This window comes from Ictidomys tridecemlineatus, chromosome 2 (assembly GCF_052094955.1).
Source record: "Ictidomys tridecemlineatus isolate mIctTri1 chromosome 2, mIctTri1.hap1, whole genome shotgun sequence".
In the NCBI taxonomy this organism is placed as follows: Eukaryota; Metazoa; Chordata; class Mammalia; order Rodentia; family Sciuridae; genus Ictidomys; species Ictidomys tridecemlineatus.
Window position 1 is genome coordinate 174280750 of NC_135478.1, and position 20404 is coordinate 174301153.

At 35.8% G+C, this 20404-nt stretch overlaps 1 protein-coding gene across 2 annotated transcripts in view; it reads right to left on the minus strand.

Annotated features, from left to right (window-relative positions):
- Reln (reelin) overlaps window positions 1-20404 on the minus strand; it is a 453190-nt gene that overhangs the window by 22454 nt on the left and 410332 nt on the right. For both annotated transcript variants that reach the window (XM_078040200.1, XM_078040199.1), the window contains exons 48-56: window positions 19741-19918; window positions 17689-17882; window positions 12874-13130; window positions 8510-8664; window positions 7275-7489; window positions 4801-4978; window positions 2053-2228; window positions 1801-1907; window positions 202-444 (exon numbers count right to left, since the gene is read on the minus strand). In XM_078040200.1, coding sequence (XP_077896326.1) covers window positions 202-444; window positions 1801-1907; window positions 2053-2228; window positions 4801-4978; window positions 7275-7489; window positions 8510-8664; window positions 12874-13130; window positions 17689-17882; window positions 19741-19918 — 1703 coding nt within the window. The remainder of the gene's footprint in view (window positions 1-201; window positions 445-1800; window positions 1908-2052; window positions 2229-4800; window positions 4979-7274; window positions 7490-8509; window positions 8665-12873; window positions 13131-17688; window positions 17883-19740; window positions 19919-20404) is intronic.

Below are 20404 nucleotides of genomic sequence, written 5' to 3' on the forward strand. Positions count from 1 at the left end.
TTTGTTAAATTATCAGCTGACATTTGAACCAGCAGCCAACTCTGAATGTTTATAAACCACTGGGTACAACCACAGTGAACATTTGTTGAGCAGGAGTATGTGCTAGGTTCTCTTCTAAGTTCTTTTCATGTAATGACTCATATGAAGACATAAGAACACAAACAGCTCATAGAGAAAACTGTTTGATGCCTTATTTCTTACCATCATCAAAAGTGTCCACCAATTGACTGGGATTGATTTCTGCCCCACCAATCAAAATGTTGTCTAGCGCCCACTGAGCACGCTCCACTCCGGAGACCACAATTCCATTGCTGATCACAAAAGGCTGCCACCAGCGAAGTCTAGTGGTGTTGGTGAGCGCCTCTTCGGGAAGAAGTATGTAGTCGTGTCTAACAGAAATATATTTCTGGAAATCCATCTCATGGAGCAAAGTCCAAGTAATTCCTATAAATATAAACATGCAAACTAAATAACAAAAAAAATCCCATAAATCACCAGTGTACTGCAGATACTACACTCTTCAATTAGGAAATGAAAATTGATTTTGCTGACTTTAACGTAGTTATTCACCACTTATAAACACTGTTTCAATATGAGGTTGGTGATGTGAGGGGAAGGATATTTAAAAATACTTGACTAAAATAAATATTAAAGTAAAAGTGACCTATTTCTACTTTTAAATTTAATTCTGATTCTTTTTAGGCATTATTTCTCATAAACTATAAGACATATTCATGTTTCTATGACAATAACTTCTAGTATTTAAAAAATATAGCTATTATAATTCTATGGCACTTATAGTTAGTTGGACTAGTATGAAGTTTATTTTTTCTTATTGTTTTTCTGGTATTGGGATTAAACCCAGGAATTCTATACCTCTGAGCTACATGCCCAGATCTCTTTTTTTTTTGAGACGGGGCCTAAGCTTCTGAGGTCGGTCTCAGATTTGTGACCCTTCTGCATTAGCCTCCCAAGTCTCTGGGAGCTGGAGACATGGGTCAGTGGTAGAATACTTGCCTGATATGCAGAAGGCCCTGCATATCAATTGCCAGCACTATAAACGAAACAAAAGTCTCTGGGATTACAGGTATATGCTACTGCACCTGGCTTAAGGTTTGCCTCTTACTGTTTGAAAAGATGAAATGTTAAATTACTTAAGAAGATATCATTTGAAAGGCTAAATACTTTAGATTCCTCAATCAACTAGTTATTCAGAATGATATGTGTTTGCTATAGCATGTTTTCTAAAGACCTCATGGTATTGCTGGTCTATTACTTTGCTACTCCAGAATAATAAAACAGATTTTTTTTTGAGCAGAATAATAAAACAGAATTTATTCTGTGACAGACTCATGAATTCAGAGTATTTTCACTGCTAGTAATGAGGTTTTCTTGTAAATCTCTGTAGCATTTACGATTTGCTTATTGTCACAAAAGTTTTAAACATGCTTTAAAATGTTTAAAAATTATCTTTAACTTGGAAAAGCACATTTGATTTTATTAATTATGTCACTTATAAGCAAGTTTTAGTTAAGCTAGTGGGGATTTTCTTCATTAATAAAGTTTGGAGTTTATTTATTTTTTTAATGTGATTTCTCTCTTGATTCCTTTTTTGGGTAGATTTTGCCCAATACAGAAGTCACATGCACGGAACATGTAATGGGAGCAAGATCTTTAGCTTTTTCTTTGTCACTCTTTAGATTGACATTGTGAGCAAAGCTTTGCTGAGATGTTTCTGAAGGATGTTGGATGGAATTTGGGAATGTGCTTGAAGGTGTGGCATTAGCCTCTAAAGCCTGCCTCCATCAGTAGAGTAGTCCAACAGCACGCCTTCCTTCCGGCAGATGGGCCGATGGCAGGAGGTCATGTTGTTCTCACTACCGATGCGTCCCCAGTATTGCAGGAATCTAAATGCAAACACATATTCTCTATCAGAATAAGGGATTGGAACACACCCTGCACAAATTCTAGATAACAATTTCTTCCACAGGTGTTCCTTGTTTGGGGGCCAATTTGCTATGTTGCAATAAAAATAATGAAACATTGACTTACTTTGCACCTCTGAGATCCAAATCTTGAGTAATAGCTTGTCTCACAGTGGATCCCCCAAAATAGAGTGCAGTGTCTTCAGCAAGAATTCCACACTCAGTACAAGTACTTCCACCTTCTAAAGACATCCATAAGTCAGGCTTGATTTCTTCACTGTCAAAGCGCTCCTTCAGGAAAGTCTGAAAAAATGAGTAAGTGGAATTTGCTTAAGAAAAAAAAATTCAGATAATACCCATAGAATACTTAAGATAATACAGAGTTAATTGAATTTAAAACAAACAGGAGCTGATTTCAGTGACGTAAAGATATTTTAAAAAGCCAACAGGATATCTCCACAATTTTCTCTTCCACCATATATTGAAGATCATTATAACTGCTTAAATAATGCTTAATAATTAGAAAGTAAAGTCTAGATAAAAATCTCAAACAATTGTAATGCCAACTACAGTAACACTCCCATTTGTAAAAATTTACTCAAGTGCATACTCCAAATACATATATTAATTTACACAGCATACAGAAGTACTGTTGTAACTTATTATTATATTATTAAACATGCATAAAAATAAATATTTGGAAAAATGGAATATAGGCAGACTTTCATGCTTTCCCCTCAACATTCTCCAGTGGGTTGTCCTGGAGTGTGTGGCCCCTGACTTCAGAGACTCCTTAGGCAGCCAGAACCTTCAACTTCTAGCATTCAGTGAACCTAGAATGCTTCAATGGTTAGGGGAGAACATTTGAAACCAAACCAAAGCTTTCTGTTTAAAGTTAAAAGAAACTTTAGAATTAGAAGGCCATGGGACATACTTTTTGCATGTTTTATCAGAGCCAAGTTGCAGGGTGATGGGGAGAAATACTTGAAACCTAAAATAAAACATTTTCCCTGAGTCTCTGGCTTATCTTTTTAACTAAAAATGATCAACAATTAGGAATAGTCTATTTTCTAAAGAGACTTTATTCCAAAGAGTAATAAAGGTACACAGCTACATTTTATGCCAAATTAGCTTATTCCCTCATATCATTGCCAAGATTTTCTTTTTCTTTTCTTTCTGTTCACAGTACATTCATTTTGTCCATAATATAATTTTTCATTCAGTTGACATAATTTTTTTTTTTTTTGGTACCAAGGATTGAACCAAGTGGTGCTTAACCACTGAGCCACATCCCCAGCCATTTCTTTCTTTTTTTTTTATTTTGAGACAGGGTCTCTAAGTTGCTTAAGGCCTTGTTAAATTGCTGAGGCTGGTCTTGAACTTGTGATCCTCCTAAGCTGCTGGGATTATAGGCATGTGCCACTATGCCCAGTGAGATAATTTTTTTAAATGATGAAAATATTTAATAAAAACTGTTTGCTAGAGTTGTGATTTCAGTAATTGTATCCAGAAAAAAATGACATTTTTTTCTGTGCTAGTTAAAATGATTTAAATAGACCCTCTTTTTCCTCAAACTTAGAACACAGTCAGCTCTATAATTAAAGACATGCAATCACATGTCAGTTTTACTTTATTCACTAAGGGTGACAAATGAACATAATTTTTATAAATGAAGGTGTATATGAAAGAGCACGAGTTAGAAGAAATGAGTGGTTGACTGTCCAGATTCTCATTAGAAGGGTATGAATCAGAATTCACCATTTAGATTTGTGTAATTTCTTATCCAACCTAGGAATACTAATGAAATTGGCATATTTGTGAAAGACTAGATTCTTTTTGTTTATTTACTACCCATGGCTATAAAGCTATGTTTCTCATGTGGTAACTCCATTTGTTAACAATGGACTAATATCTTCAGGCATAAGTGAGCATCGTTTCAATTTTAATTTTAATATTTTTCAATTCCAAAGTTGTGGAAGTACTGGAGGAAACAGAAATGACAGAACAGGCTTTGTTTACATCGTTTGCCTCTCAGTTGTTGGATTTTAATCACTTGTGCTTTATCACTTAGCCATTTTTCTGTTGCCATAATGATGAATGCTTTATACTTATTTGCAGAAATAAAATGTGTATATGGCAACTGTGTTGAGCAACTGTGTTTGTTTTGCTTGTTAAATAATGATGGAACAGCTAACACCTCCAAAAATGACCTTTTTATTTTTTATATATAACCGCATTTCAGCAGTCAACAAACCAAAACACGGAATTTTCTGAACTAAAATTCGTTTAATCCTGCTTGAAAATTTGATCTTTTGTGATAATATGTCTATATTATTTGCTTTATTTAACAACAATAACAACAGCCCTATTCAAATGGTGCATTAATTGAAAAAAAATGAGGCTTAAGAAAGAATTCACTATTGATTTTAAATTAAGCTTTTTTTTTTTTTTTTAAAAAAAAGAAACCTGTTCCCATTTTTGGGTGACCGAGGCAGAAAGATTGTAAGTTTGAGGCAGCCTCAGCAACTTAACAAGACCCTAAGCAACTTAGTGAGATAGTGAGACTCTATCTCAAAATAAAAAATATAAAAGTACCCCTAGGTTCAATCCCTGAAAAAAAAAAAAAAAGAAAACAAAGTGTTCATCTTCTTTAACCCATATAGTCTGACTTATTTTATGAATTGCATAAATTGTTGTTCCTAATATTCTAGTAGCTAAGATTAACCTAAGACATATTTTTTAGTTTCTGCCCAAAGGATTTATTTCCTGGGGTACCCAAAGAATCTTGTGTTAGATCAATAATCATACACATAAACTGGTTCCTAGGCATGCCCTCTAATGCAAATAAATGCTTCTATAGGGGCTTTAACATTACCTTCAGAGTGTGAGTCAAGTAGCAGTTTGGCCCAGAGTATCCTGGATCACAGATGCACTGCTCCTTTAAGCAATCTCCATGACCCCGGCAGTTGTCCAAGCATCCAGGGCCCAGGTAGAAATTATCGATTGCCCACTGCATATCTGAGTACTTCTGATAGAACCTAAACCTTACTGGACTATTGACAAAACAAAAGTTAATTTTTTAAGTCAATTATTCTGCATATATAGTAGTACTGGAGGAAAAAAACATTTAAGAACCTCTAGCTAGATGAAATGAGTTAATAAAAACATTTTCTGATCATCATTTTCTGTTTTTAGTCATGGAGCTGTAAAGCTGGTTTCTACTAAATTTTACAATATCTGAGCAAACCTGCAAAACCAAATGAAAATCAGTGGAATCTCCATGTGAGCAATAGGAATGTTTTAAAATACAGAGCTATAACTTTCATAGATCAGGTGAACTGCAGTTGGGTGGTTGTGAGGCAACTTAGATTCACTGATTACATTTCCGAACTTGTACAGAAGGAGAGTGAAGCCTTTCACAGAGCTGGCCACATATCACACAGCCCTCAGGCAGCCAGAAAATGGTAACTTCTGAGTTCCCTGAAGATGATCAATATTCTCAGAGTAACTATGCTAATTAGAAAAGGGTTATATTAAAGGCTAATTTCCCTGAGATTTTAAATTTTATCATTGTTCTTCTCTGTCTTCTGGGGGTAAAACAAGGCTCACAATTAACCCTATATTAAGATAAGTCACACAATTTTGGTTTAAAGAGTACAAAGTGCATGAAAGAACTTTCTGGGGTTATGTAAATGTTCTGTATCTTGTTTTATGATGTGGTAACATGGGTTACACAAGAGTAAAAGCTCATTGATCTCAACAATTAAGATGTCTGCACTTTACTGGATGCAAATTATACTTCATTATAAAGAAAAAAAGGGAGAGAGAATGGGATGGGGAAAGAAGTGAGTACTGAGGTGTTTCCCAGCATCCATTTCATCCCGATGATTCATATGAGGTACCATTGGATTATGAATTCTCTAACTGTTGAATGGCTCAGGAATAGGCTAATTTGTACCAATGGGATGCAAAGAGGTACTCATTCTGGATCTACTGGAGAGTAAAGCAACTCTCTTTCTCTCCCACTGGACATAGGAAAGGAAGCATTCTGCTCCTGTTTTTGGTTGTCATCTTGTGTTCAATAGTAGAATCAGGCTGGATGCAGTGGTGCACGCCAGCAGCTTGGAAGGCTGAGACAAGAGGATTGCAAGTTTGAGACCAGCCTCAGCAATTTAGCGAGGCCCTGAGCAATTTAGAGAGATGCTATCTCAAAATAAAAAACAAAAAGAACTGAGGATGTAGCTCAGTGATCAAGCACCCCTGTGTTAAGTCTTCAGTACCAAAAAAAGAAAAGAAAAAGTGGAATCTGCCTGAGAGCTGAGTATGACACCATTGCTGTGGACAGAGGAGCAAAGAACAAAGGAATAAGAAAGAATAGTATCCTTGAAGACATGTTAAACTTGCAAATCAACCAATCCCAGTGTCCATTTATATTTGGATTCTTTCATCAAAGATAAAACAAATTTCATTTCTAATTAAGCCAATTTGAATTGGTTTTAAAATTTTTGTTACTTGTAGTTGAAAACATCCTGGTTTAGTTTCCTAGCATGCTAACTGATTCATTCCAGAAAATGTATTCCAGGAAGCTGTGAGTGGTCATATAGTAAGTGATAACTACAGGACACTGGAAAAGCTGTGTGTATGCACATTATTCAAAAGCTCTGTATGTTCTGGTTATATATCACAATCTGTTTCACAAGAAGGCTTTTCATTTAGCTAGACCATATGATTAATTTAGTAGAGGTACACTTGTCATTTTGTTTAATGTGTCTCTTGTCTTAATTTTATAGTAGAAGGGAACTCTTTTGGAATTACCTTAAATTAACATATGCACAGACTTTCCAGAGCATGGTTTGACCACTTTGGCTCACCACTACTCCAAGCTAATTATTTTTCACTGCAGGTGCGGAACACAATGAAAATAAGAAAAAAATGGAACCTACAAGCCAGACTTGTACAAATAGCACAAAGAGTTAGGATTTGCAGTTTGCCCTATTATGGATGTGGAAAGCATATGTGCATGGTGGACTACAGTCCACAAGGTCAATAAGGTCACATACACCTTTTCATCTGGCTCCAAGGCCATCACTATTGCTGTTTCCAAGTGATGATAGTGTGGAAAATGGAAGGATATGCCAAGGATCATTTTCTCAAGTCTGAGGATTGCAATTTGAGGTCTCGTGAAGTCAGCTCATCATGGAAGTCACTGATTAGAGCACCCTAAGATTTAGGGACGTTGAGAACACTTTCCACACAATTACACATAATTTCTGACTTGATGACAGTATTCCTAATCAACTGCTGGATGTGATGCTTGAATTCAGTCTTGAATTTACATTTTCTACTTACTTTCCCACGAGGCTTTCAGGAAGTGGGTAGGTGATCCTTTTCCACCCTTTAGTTGGAAAGAATACAGATGGCTGAGACACACTTCCAGAGCATTTTGGGTCAGCAGGTAAGCACTGAGGGACTAGATAATTCCAGCTCACACCAAAGTCAGTAGAATATTGCACATGAATTTGATTCTGGGCAATTTTTTCAGATACTTTGCATCCAACAGAGATCTAGTAAACAGAAAATCAAAAGAACATCAAGATCATCAAAACCGTATTACATATTTCTGCTCCAAGGACTTGGCTGCAAGAAAGCTGCTAAACACTTGGTATACACCATATTGTATTTTCAGGTTCATTACTTGTTCTGCTAATGGACAGGGGAGGTGGACAAGTTGCCCAAGGTGACAAATTATAGAAAGTGCCAAATGTATTGTGTAGGGGGTTTGGAGAGAAGCTGAAAACTGTGCTTTTGCCATGCTGGCTGATTGCCTTGAAAGGCCTGGGTTATTCTTACAAATTGTTTTGTTAATGTCCTGGCACTTTTATTTGGCAGAATACTTGACCAAGAAGGATTGCTAACAGCTTTACCAATTTTATTATTTTGTCATACAATTTATGACTCTCAATAAATCACTTTTGACTGTAAGTTAGATGCATGAAGGAGAATAGAAGTTACTTTTAATAAAGCACAATACCCTTCATTTATGGAGACAGTCATAATGTGATTTTTTTTCCCTAAAAAAAGTGAGATTTAGGTAGACCAAATAAATCAGTTGACAAAAATCCTTAACCAAAATCTTGGCCAAAGTTGATCCTGGCATGATTTCTACTCATGCTTGTTTTCTATAATTTCCTTCCTTTAGAAACATCCAAATGCTCTTGTAAAAGAAAAGAATAACCATTGGAGCCTCCTCTTAAGGGATTAGGTATATAGTGATTTAAGTCAGGGAGTTGGAATCAGTATCTTACATTTTTATTATCAATATTTTGTTCTATCAGTATTTAATCCTGAGCAGAAACACAATTACTCTTATGAAAGATTCACCTTGAAATAGTTCAGAAATGAAATATTTGTAATCACTAAGCAATATATAGGTGAGTTGTATGTTACCTAAATATTAAATTTTATTTCTCAAGCTATGTATTAAGTCAATGAAATATTAGGTGATCTTTGTCTCTATGATGTTTTTGGTTGGTTATATTGCTTAAGTATGGTTATTTAAGTAACCAAGGTCATGACGTTTTCACCTTGAATTGCATAATCCAGCCTTCAGTGGGAGTCAGGTCATGGGTCACTGCATATACTTCTCGTCCATCATGACTGCCACAGATCATGACGCCATCAGGAGAGTCACAGAACCTTTCTACTGTGCAATCATCATGGAATAGCCAATGTTCATTCACTTAAAAAAAAAAAGGAAAATCTTTTGACAAAAATGCTTTAAGTAAATTTTCACTTTAAGCAAGATTAAGAATTATTTTCTTCAGTCATAACTAACATTTTTATTTCAGGTAGGGCTGCAAAAATTAAAATTATTTTAAGTAAAAACCTCTCTTACATACAGTATGTAACATACAATCCCACTAATGTAAATATACTGTTTTTTGGAACATGGAAAATGGGATTACTGAGATATACACACTATCTTTTTAAGCACACAGACAAGTATAAGTAATGGAATTAGTCTACACTTGCAAAGAAAAAGAGCAGATTTGTATGTGTTGCAAGTGAAAAATCAAAGGGAAATATTTATCTAATTTTTTGACAGATTTAACTTTGTAAGCAGCATCTGAAAAAGAGAAAGAATTTTTAGTAACATGATGGGGAAGAGAGTTAGTTGCTTCTACTTGAACTCTAGTAGTATTATCTGTGTAGTTAGAAAGATAGTAATAAAATTTTTCTGTAGCCTTATTGAGGTATAAATGAGGCTCAAACATTGTACACATTTAGTATATACATAAGTTGATAAGTTCAGATATACTCACACACATGTGATACCATCACCATGACCAAGGTAAACATACCATCACTTTCAAATATTTCTTTATATTCTCTCTTGTGTGTGTGTGCGTTGCATGTGTATGTGTTTTCTTTTTGAATAAGAAGATACTGAATGAGATCTATCCTCAACATATTTTAAGTGCACATATCATATTCTTAACTGTTGGTAGTGTGTTGTACATAATACATAATAGGACATATTCATCTATAGAACAGAAACTTTATACCCATTATATGTGATTCTCCATTTCCCCCTTCCCCAGATCCTGGGAAAAAACCCTATTTACTGAGATGATTTTGGGGAGAGGGCCCAGAAATTTTTTGAGAAAAATTAAAACTTTGTATTATACAGTTTGTTATAAAGACTACTTTTAATTCTGAACTGTGAAGCTATACTTAATTTGGCAAAAACTAAGATTATTTTAGAAACTCAGATTCTCTCTAAAATAATGCTATTGTAAATCTAAGTTAACAATGTTCTTCATATTTGAATATTTAGGTATGGATTTTTAAGTATTCTAGTTATTTCTTTAAATAAAGCTTGATTCTTCTTCTAAACCAGATCAACAGTAACTCTTTGAAGAAAGGTAATCAAAAGAAAAACAAACAAAAACAAAACAAAAACTGATGGGATAGATTTGGAAGACTCTAAAGTAAACTTTAAATAGCAAGACAATGAATTGATTAGTCCAGAATACATCTTATGTGTTGAGTCTTTTTGTCTTAAACACACACACACACACACACACACACACACACACACACACACACACACACACACCTCTCACAATTTTCTTTCTCTTTTGGAAGAGGTGTAGGTGTTTTTACTATTTTTTATCCCAGAATGATTAGAAATCACACATATCATAAATTTCATCTAATGATATACTTTGATCTTACAGGTCCAACTTTTCTCTAGAAGTTTCCTGGTTAGCCCCACATTTACAATGGAGATGAACAAGTATAACTGGAGGTTTGGGGCCAGGATACAAGCAGCAGAGTCAGATGGCCTCAGAGGATCCAGAGAAGAGACCAAGTAATTTCATTGTAATTCAGGCTTCACCCATGGTGTGTCTGTTTGATTTTGTCTGAGCATAACATGTGCCTGTAGAACAAGCAGCTTATCTCTGGGATTCAAATGGCTACTGCAATATCCTTATCTGTGTCTCCACTATGAGGGATTTGGAGACACATTTAATCCTACATCACAGATATAGGACTCAAGAGTCAAAGTGCACAGAAATTTGAATTCCAATTAGAATACTCTGAGCCAGTTTATTCTATGGTACATATTTCATTTTATGCTAGAACTCTGCAATCCTGATGAAAGAGGATTAATCAACTAACTCAGCAATCTCTTCTGCAATATCAGAAACTATTCTATAAGTAGATGTTCCGGTTTTTAGGAATACCGTTTTTGTAAGACAGACAGGAGTCAGAAAATTTGTTCCTTCAACTGTATATCACCAATTAATTCTAAAGTAAAAATCACGAGTAAGGTAGTTGAAAAATTAGTCTGTATTTGCTTTTATTCACATAGAAGCAGTGTTAAAATTATTCTCAGATTTTTAAACTCCCTAATGGAAATCATTTCACAGGGAAAAATAAATGAGTTACTTAGCAAAGTTCTCAGTTAGATTTACATAAGCAAATCTTAATAAACTTCTTAAGAGAATAAGACTATTTGCTAATGATGAGGGACATTTTAAACTTTTTATATTTGCAAGTGTGGTTTTATAGTAAATATTTGCAGTTACACCATAGTGCTACATGCTATACTAATAAATGAGATGAAATTAACTAACCTAAATATTCAGCAACGTCAAAGGAATAAACTATGATTAAATATTATAAAGCTATTAAAATTTTATTTTTTAAATGTTCTTAAGGACATGAGGAAAAAAAATTAGCATTCAATTCTAAATGAAAAGGGCAGGTTACAAAATATATGTATGATTTGATTATAATTTTGTTATGTTTACATAAAGACAAAGGAAAAATGATACTCTGAGAAAATATGCTAAAATATTAATAATGGTTGTCCCCTAAGTGATATTTATTTTAATTCTCATGATTTTCTGCATTTTATCAATCTCACACTTAGAACACACGTTGCTTTTACAATAAAGCATTAATAATTAAGTATTTTAAGTATTTAAGACTCCACAAATTTCAAATTTTTTCCCTATATAAATAAGCATCATTCCCCTGGAAGATTCTTCCCAGTTTTATTATTTTAAAATTATCCAGGTTGTAATGCTAGAACTGAATATAAAACATGATCCCCCTGTGTGCATAGCTACAGTGATTTGTATCTAAATTTACCATTTAGATACATTTGCAGGGTTAGTATGAGATACATAATTAAAGATCACTACTTTTTATGAAAATGCTGTTTTCTGTAGTATAACCAAAGCACAGCAAAGGCACATACTTAACACATAATACCACTTAACATTACTAGAACGGTATGAAATAAAAAGAAAACAATAGGGCTGGAGGAATTGTAGCTCAGTGGTAGAGCACTTGCCTAACATGAGTGAGGCACTGGGTTCAATCCTCAGCACCACATAAAAATAAATAAATAAAATAAAGATGTTGTGTCCACTTACAACTAAATTTTTTTTTAAAAAGAAAACAATACATTACACATGAGAATAGTATTTAGAGGTCCTTTTTAGTGTTCAGTATCACTGAACTGCCCCTATTGAGAAGGAAGGATAACAGGCAGGGCCCAGGACAAGCAAAACCTAGGATTCTTTCTGAAATATGAAAGTAACAAATGTGTCCATCAGACACATTTTATCTTTGGATATTAAAACAAGTAGCCAGGAAATATTGGCTTTCTACTGAAAGTGGAAAACAGAAAATATAGAAATGAAAATATTCAAAGAAGAGAAAATTACTGTTCATAAAATTATAAAGTGCTATTTATTTATTTATTTATTATTGTTTTTAAAGAGAGAGAGAGATATTTTTTTTTAATATTTATTTTTTTAGTTTTTGGTGGTCACAACATCTTTATTTGTGTGTGGTGCTGAGGATCGAACCCAGGCTGCACGAAAGCACTACTGCTTGAGCCACATCCCCAGCCCCAAATATTTATTTTTTTTTAGTTGTAGTTGGACACAATACCTTTATTCCATTCGTTTAGTTTTTATTTTTAAAAATTTTTTAATGTGGTGCTGTGGATTGAACCCATGCATGCTAGGCGAGCACTCTACCGCTGAGCCGTAATCCCAGCCCCCAAAGTGCTATTTATTAAAATGCACTAGCCAGCTTGAATGAAAAAAAAGATTTAGTTACAATGTCAACTGGGAAGGTTGTGAAGAGCAAAGGATGACAACTTTTCCCTGTTTCTGCACCACCTGGGTAGCTGAAAGGGTCCACAGTTTTAAAAAAAATTTTTCAGTTGTAGATGGATACAATATCTTTATTTTACTTATTTAGTTTTATATGGTGCTGAGGATGGAACCCAGTGCCTCACATGTGCTAGGCAATCACTTTACCACTGAGCCACACCCCCAGCCCCCACATTTCACTCTTTAGAGAAGACCCACACAAATGACTGCGTGTCCACTGTAGTTTATTTAGCATTAGCGAACAGTACCTGAAGTTTTGTCCTCCATAAACATGTCGAAAGCAATTCTCCCAACAGGGCCTGCGTCTGCCGGGGAGCGCTCATGCTGGGGTACTGGAGCACTGCTGAAGGTGTCCAGCATGACAGTCCTCTGGTCAGCAGAGCCTGAGATGAGGACATTGTCAATAGCCCAGTCATTCTGGTCCAGGCCATCGTGTCGTGGTTGCCACCAGCGAAAGCGAGTAGCAATCTCTTTAGCATCAGGAGGGAGAAGGATATTCACAAACCTATGAGAAAAAGATGGTGGTAGGAAAACCCTTGTTACATATATGAGTAAAACACAAGCAACCTGTGATAGACATTTTATGTCACATGGCAGGCGAGATAGGAGAGGGCGCTAGCTAAAATAATTTTTAAAAACCACAATTAACTGGCTTGATTCTACAGTCTTGGTAGTCACTAAATTGAGGAAATAGAACATGAACAAATGCAAGTAGCTAGGAAATATTGGCTTTCTACTGGAAGTGGAAAACAGAAAATATAGTGGAACTCCCCACTTACTGGAACTGTCTGTGGCAGGCTTGGAGGGACTCCACAGGGTTTTGAATACCTGGGGTATCTGTAGGCCTACAGCATGGCACATTAGTTGGCACAGCCAATATTGAGGGTTTTGCCCCTGTCCTCAAAGGGTGGTACGAACGTCTCTTTCCCTTGGCATTTTGTGTTCATTCTAGTCCCCTGAGTGCCAGCAACTGGATTGGAATATGGACACTGGATTGTGACAGGATGTTTGAGCTCTCAGGTGTATACTATCAGGTGTCTGAGGTATGGACACACATTGTTTGTATGCTTTTTTTGATATTTATTTTTTAGTTGTAGATGGACACAATACCTTTATTTTATTTTTATGAGGTGCTGAGGATCGAACCCAGTGCCTCACGCATCCTAGGCAATCGTTCTACCCCTGAGCCTCAACCCCAGCCCTGTTTGTATGATTTATCAAAAACATTCTATGAAGAAATACCGAATGAGAAATGAGGTAACAAAAAGTCAGCCTGGCATCCTCTTCCTGACCTAGTCACCAAAGACAAAGAAATACATAGGGATGTGCTCCCACATGAACTTCTTATTAGCTAGAAATAAGGTTTTGAAAAGTCCTCTAATCAAAATATGCATTAAAACTCAGGAAAGCATCAGACCCTTTTAAATGTCTATTCACAATTTATAAAGTCTGTGTGGAAAATAGTTTTCTTAGGTTTACTCTCCTCTGCATAAAGGATCATTTCTTTTTTTAATCTATGCTAATCTAGCTTTCTTTAATTTCAAAGGCTGCCTTTTCAGTGCTCCTGGATGGGACTAACCAGCTCAAGTCCATCCCAAGAAGAACCCCCAGCTGAGATCTTCGGTGGCTGTCACTTGAATCTGCCTTTCACATTAAAGGGGTTTCATGACTTTGGTTTTGTTTACATGGTATCATCTTGTATTTTTTATTTTTTTCCTTCGTCTCTTTTTTTATGTCTTCTTTGAGATTACAGTGCCCAGGATAATCGGCAGTATTCCAGGCATGAACCAACGAAGATTCATCAAAGCTAGGAAGCTTTTAGTTGGGTTTCTAACACTATGATTTTAAATACTATTTTGATTTCCCCTATCATTTTGTATACTCTTTGGATCATGGCAACCTAATGGGTATTGATATCAGGGAAGAAAAGTACAGTGTGGATTTTAGACCCTTTACCTGTGTTATTCCTGTCAGTGTAGAGACATCAGCCTCTAGGCAGAGTCCTCTACAAAGTTCATTTCCTCATGCTTCTCGTCTGCCACCTTCCATTTGTGTATGTGTGTGTGTGAACACCTTGTGACGTCTTGTAATTTACCTCACCAATTCAGCACATTTAATTAACATTTTCAAATACATCAATAATATCAGAAATCTACCAGTTTCTGGGGGGATGTACAGTTGTACTTCTTTATCTGGGACAATGATTTTTTCCCCCAAATAGTTGTTTTTTAGTTGTAGTTGGACATAATACCTTCAGTTTACTTATTTATTTTTATGTGGTCCTGAGGATTGAACCCAGCGCCTTGCACATGCTATGTGAGTGATCTATCCCTGAGCCACCCTCTACCCACTTAGCCCCCCTTTATTTTAATGTGGTGCCGAGGATCAAACCCAGTGCCTCACAGGTGCTAGGTGAGTGTTCTACAGCTGAGCCACAACCCCAGCCCTGGAGCAATGATTTTTTTAAAGATTTTTTTTTCTGTCCTTTTTCTAAATTAGTTTTCTTTCTCTGATAAATCCTGAACCACATTTAAAAAATTTCTGGGGTAGAAAGTTATTTAAGAGACTGCTTGAAAGTCTAAATAAATCATGACCACAGTTCCCACCTTGGTCAATGTGTTTCTCCTTCAGAGAACTAAGTAGATCAGATGGGATGCTTCCACCCTGTAGAAACACAGCTCCCTCTCCTTGTGCTTATGCTGCTGAAGTGTTCATGCTTCAGAGTCAATAAAGTCCTCCCCAAAGACCAGGGAAACAGATTACTTGACTTGTGTATTATCTCCTCTTAATAGGTGAGTACATTTTTTTTTACACTATTACACTGTGTACCACTTAGCTTGCAGTTGGAGTCCTTAGTTGATTTGCAACTTTAATTTAAAATGAACAGGATTTAAAATTTTGCTTGTAGAGATTGCTGTTATTTCCTCCATTACCCTTCTATTTTTCTTCCTCCAAATAGGAGCCAATCTTTTTATCAAGATGACTAGTTCCCCAGAATAATGACAAATCCAGCCTTCCTTGCATCTGAGTGTGGTTATGTGACTAAATTCTAGGAATGAGAATGGAAGTATGTGCTACTGTTAGGAAGTGGCTCTAAAGAGACAGCATATCCTTCTTACCCCCTCATCCTTCCTGCTGCCCTTTTTGAATTATGAGATCAAAGTCACACTATAAGTGTAGCAGAACAAGGAGACAGAAGGAATTGGGGGTCACTACTGCTTGTGAAGCCCCCACAGCAGCCCTAGGCTACTTTTTGAGGGATTTACATGAGAGCAAAAAATTTTTGTTCAGGTTATATTGGTGGAACCTATTCTTAACTGATATACTGAATTTAAATAATCATTTATAAATTTGTTATTTTACTCAATTTTTAACCTATATCTGGCTTGTCATATAGTAAGGGATTATCTTTTTTTTATTAGTGCATTATAGTTATACATAGAGTTTCATTTAACATATTCATAAACATATATCACATAATTTGCTCCATTTAGAACCCCAATACTTCCCTTTTCTCTCCCCTCTTCTTTCCCTTGATCCCTTTCTCCACTCTATTGGTTTTCCTTCTATTTATTTATTACCCATATGTTTTGTATTTCTTTCTTTTTTTGAAACCAAGGATTGAACCTAGAGGCACTTAACCACTGAGCCAATTCTCAGGCCCTTTTTTAATATTCTATTTTGAGATGGTCTCACTTGTGTTGGGCCTTGCTAAGTTGATGAGGCTGGCTTTGAACTTGTGATCCTCCTGCCTTAGTCTCCCAAGCCACAGGGATTACAGATGTGCACCACCCCTCCTGGTTATTATCTGTATTTCTTGATTGGGTTGTATTTCTTTCCTCCTCTTTCTACCCTTCCTCCTCTCCTCTTCCTCTTCTTTTTCCTTCTACCTTAATGAATAGGCCCTTTTACTTTTTAATAATTACTTCGACCTTTGTAATTGATTACATTGATTGCTTTTGGCCCTACAATAGTATTTTTTTCCTCCTTTCCCCCAATGTCTTTTATTGGCGAATTATAATTGTACATAATGGTGGGATTTGTTGTTACATACACACAATATAAATTTGTTTTGCTTTTTTTAAAAATGACCCATACGCTGTGTGTTTAGTCAAGGTTGTTTAACAAGGGGTGCTAAAATAGACTTTAGACTTCTTAAGAATGCTTACATCTAATTTTATTTATTTATTTTTTTAGCCCAAAATTCTCTAAAACTGAGTGGATACTATATAAATAAATATTTGTTTTTCTGTTTTCATTTTCCCAAAATGTTAAAATTAAACATCATACACTTACTAATTTCTATGGGTTTTTGCATTGGGTTTATTCACTGTTGACTCATGATAGTATATTTCTTCTTATTCTGAGACTTAAAAACTGTTTTTGTTTTTTTTTTAAAATGGGAATTGAATCCAGGGATGCTTTACCATGGAGCTGCATCCCTAGACCTTTTTTTTTTTGGACTGGGGATTGAACCCAGGGGCACTCAACTACTGAGCCACCTCCCTAAATAACTTTATTTTTTTTCTTTAATTTTTATTGTTGGTTATTCAAAACATTACATAGTTCTTGACATATCATATTTCACACTTTGATTCAAGTGGGTTATGAACTCCCATTTTTACCCCATATACAGATTGCAGCATCACATCGGTTACACGTCCACTGTTTTACATATTGCTATACTAGTGTCTGTTGTATTCTGCTGCCTTTCCTATCCTCTACTATCCCCCATCCCCTCCCCTCCCATCTTCTCTCTCTACCACATCCCTAAATAACTTTATACTTTTTATTTTGAGACAGGGTTTCACTAAGTTGCTTAGGGCCTCACTAAGTTGCTGAGCTGCCCTCAAACTTGCAATCCTCCTGCCTCAGCCTCCCAGATTGCTGGGATTACAGGCATGTACCACCATGTTCAACATAACTGTTTTTAAAATAAAAACCCAAACCAGCTATTTATTCAGTCCAGAAACCTTTCTTCATGACAGAGACTGATTTCTAGTAGCTTTGGTGAAGATTTTTGCTCAAAAGACTACTTATTAGAGATAAAACAGAACACAAACCCAGGTTTACTGTACTGGTCATAGAAAATTTCCATTAGCAGATTCCAGGTAATGCCTCCATTGATAGAGTATTCCAAGAGAACACCTTGGTTACGGTTGTTTGGTGTAATCAGGCATCCATACATGAAGTAAAATTGGATAAACTCCGCATTGGTGAGGTTTAGATCCACAGTGACTAGCAATCGACTACAACCCTATGGAAAAGGAAGAGAATAAAAAAAAATATTGATAAAGAATCTTGATTGCAGATTATAGAATTTCTCTGGTTTCTGTCCTTTGTAGTCCAAGTCGTGTCGTGGCACTGGTTTTCTTATCATCCTTGTTGCTATGCCAGCTCCTAGCATGGTGCCCAGTACATAGTAAATACTCGGCAAACATTTGCTCAACTGTGAGATTTTAATATTCAAGAACTTCCTTACTATATGGAAATTTCAGTATTCAATACAGAGGGTCATATATTCTAAGGAGATTTTCTATACATGTGTATTTATCTAAAAGTATATATAAATTTATTTGTTTATTTATCTATTTATTTATTTATGGTACTGGGGACTGAACCCAGGGCCTTTTACATGCTAGCTAGGTAAGTGCTCTACCACTGAGCTACATCCTCAGCCATTTTTAGTTTGAGACAGGGTCTCACTAAGTTGCCCAGGCTGGCCTCAAACTGGTGATCCTCCTGCCTCAGCTCCCTGAATATAGGTGTTACCACTTTACCTGTCTCTTTTTATATATATTTTTAATAAGCAAGGTGAAGGGTGGGGTTAAAGAAACTATTAAACTATGTCTTGTTATTGAATGGCATTTATTTTATATATATAATATATTGTTTAGTTGTAAATGGACATAATACCTTTATTTTGTTTATTTATTTTTATAGGGGGCTGAGGATCAAACCCAGTGCCTCACATGTGCGAGGCAAGCGCTCTACTGCTGAGCCCCAGCCCAGCCCCTACTATATATATATTTTTAAAAATGCATCAGCTATTAATGGAATAGCACATTGAAGATGGCTACTTTAATATGAAAATTTTAATGCCTACATTTGAAAATTTTTGTATAATTTAGTTAAATCACAGATAATAGTTGCAATGCTTTTTATTGGTAGTAGATTTTAATGTCATCTATATTCATTCACTAATTAATGTCTATAGGTAGGTATTTCTTGGTTGAAAATATGTGGAAATCTAGGTCACTTAAGAGGTCCACGTACTCCAGGAAGAGAATCCTAAACACTGTGTTCTTGATGTTGATGATGATGAAAATCCTATACACTTTATTATTTTTACTCTTAAGCTAAAATACTAAACACAAATAATACACTTCATTAGGACCAATGCAAACTCAAAAGTAGAGCATGGCAGGAAAAAATAGAGTTAATAGAAAATTTGTTATTTTCAAAAAATTAATTTGCCTGTCTAATCATGATTTTGGAGAAACTGTGTTCTTAAACAAAGTTCATCTTTGGCAGCAAAGGAGAATAATTATAAATTTTCTTAAAGAAAGTTCCCAACATTGCTGCTGTCATTCACAAAATAATATGCTATAAATACAAGTGCCTAGTAATTATCGACAATTATTCATTCTTGAATAATTTCAGAAAGAATTAATTGTTGTTAATACATTCAGGAATCATCAAAGCTCATTTTCCAGATTTTTGGCTCCTTAAATCCCAAATCTATTGCAAGCTCAAGGGTTTTCAATTACAGTTATATCCAGATGGAAGCCCCCACACACTGTGCAAGTGCTCGCCCCTTCCAGGATTGAAATCCATTTAAGTCCTTTAAAATGTGTACTTAAATATTCCCTGCACTGATACTACTCTGCATAATTAAATTGGCTGAACTGATTGGTGGTAGGAAAATACTGGAAATAATCACCATTTTCTGATTTGTATAAAGTTGCAAGATCAGATCAATGTTGAGCATTTAGGGCAACTAGGGTAACTAACCCTCTGCATCTTGATTTACCCATTATACTTCAAAAGAGATTCAACCATTTGGGGGAAACTTAAAGGATGTAGAAATGAGTAACCAACAGCCAAGCCCTCACCCCGCTGAAATGGAGAGCCAGCCCCGAAGCCACAGCCCCACAGACGGTACTCAATTTTCCTCCGTTCACAGTCAGCCAGTTCTGGTTGGAGGGAGCTCGATTGAAGTTGTCTTTGAGTTGGGTTGGAAGGGAGGTCTCAGGCTCATCACAGTATAGGCCACCCCACTGCTCATCACAGCTGGATGTGGAGAAAGAGGAAGGAAAAGTCAACATCAAACAAAACCCTTGCAAGCGTATTCTCATATTAGTGAAGTCAACTCTTTTTCCTAGTCCGGGATGATGAAAGGTTACTGATTTTCAGAGCTTGCCAGTATTCACTTACCCTCCTTAACAATGCTTTAGGTTAGGAAAAAAACTGAATTAACTACCTCTAGGCTTTCCTGAAATAGTGACACTTGGGGGCTACAGGTAGAGAAAAAGAAATGACTTCAAAGAATATATTAAAACCCTGTCTCTCCATGACCCAACTCTGGATGGCTGACAAACGATTACAGCTGACAAGGTGAACTGGTGGGTCCAATATTTATAAAATTGATGTTTTTAATGTAGGCTTTGGGTCAATTTAGAATCTAAGAGGTCATGTTGCAAGCATCTGAAGATAATTTGCATAGTAACTGCCATCTTTGACCAAAGGACTGACTCCTCTGTTCAGGATGGAAGGGGA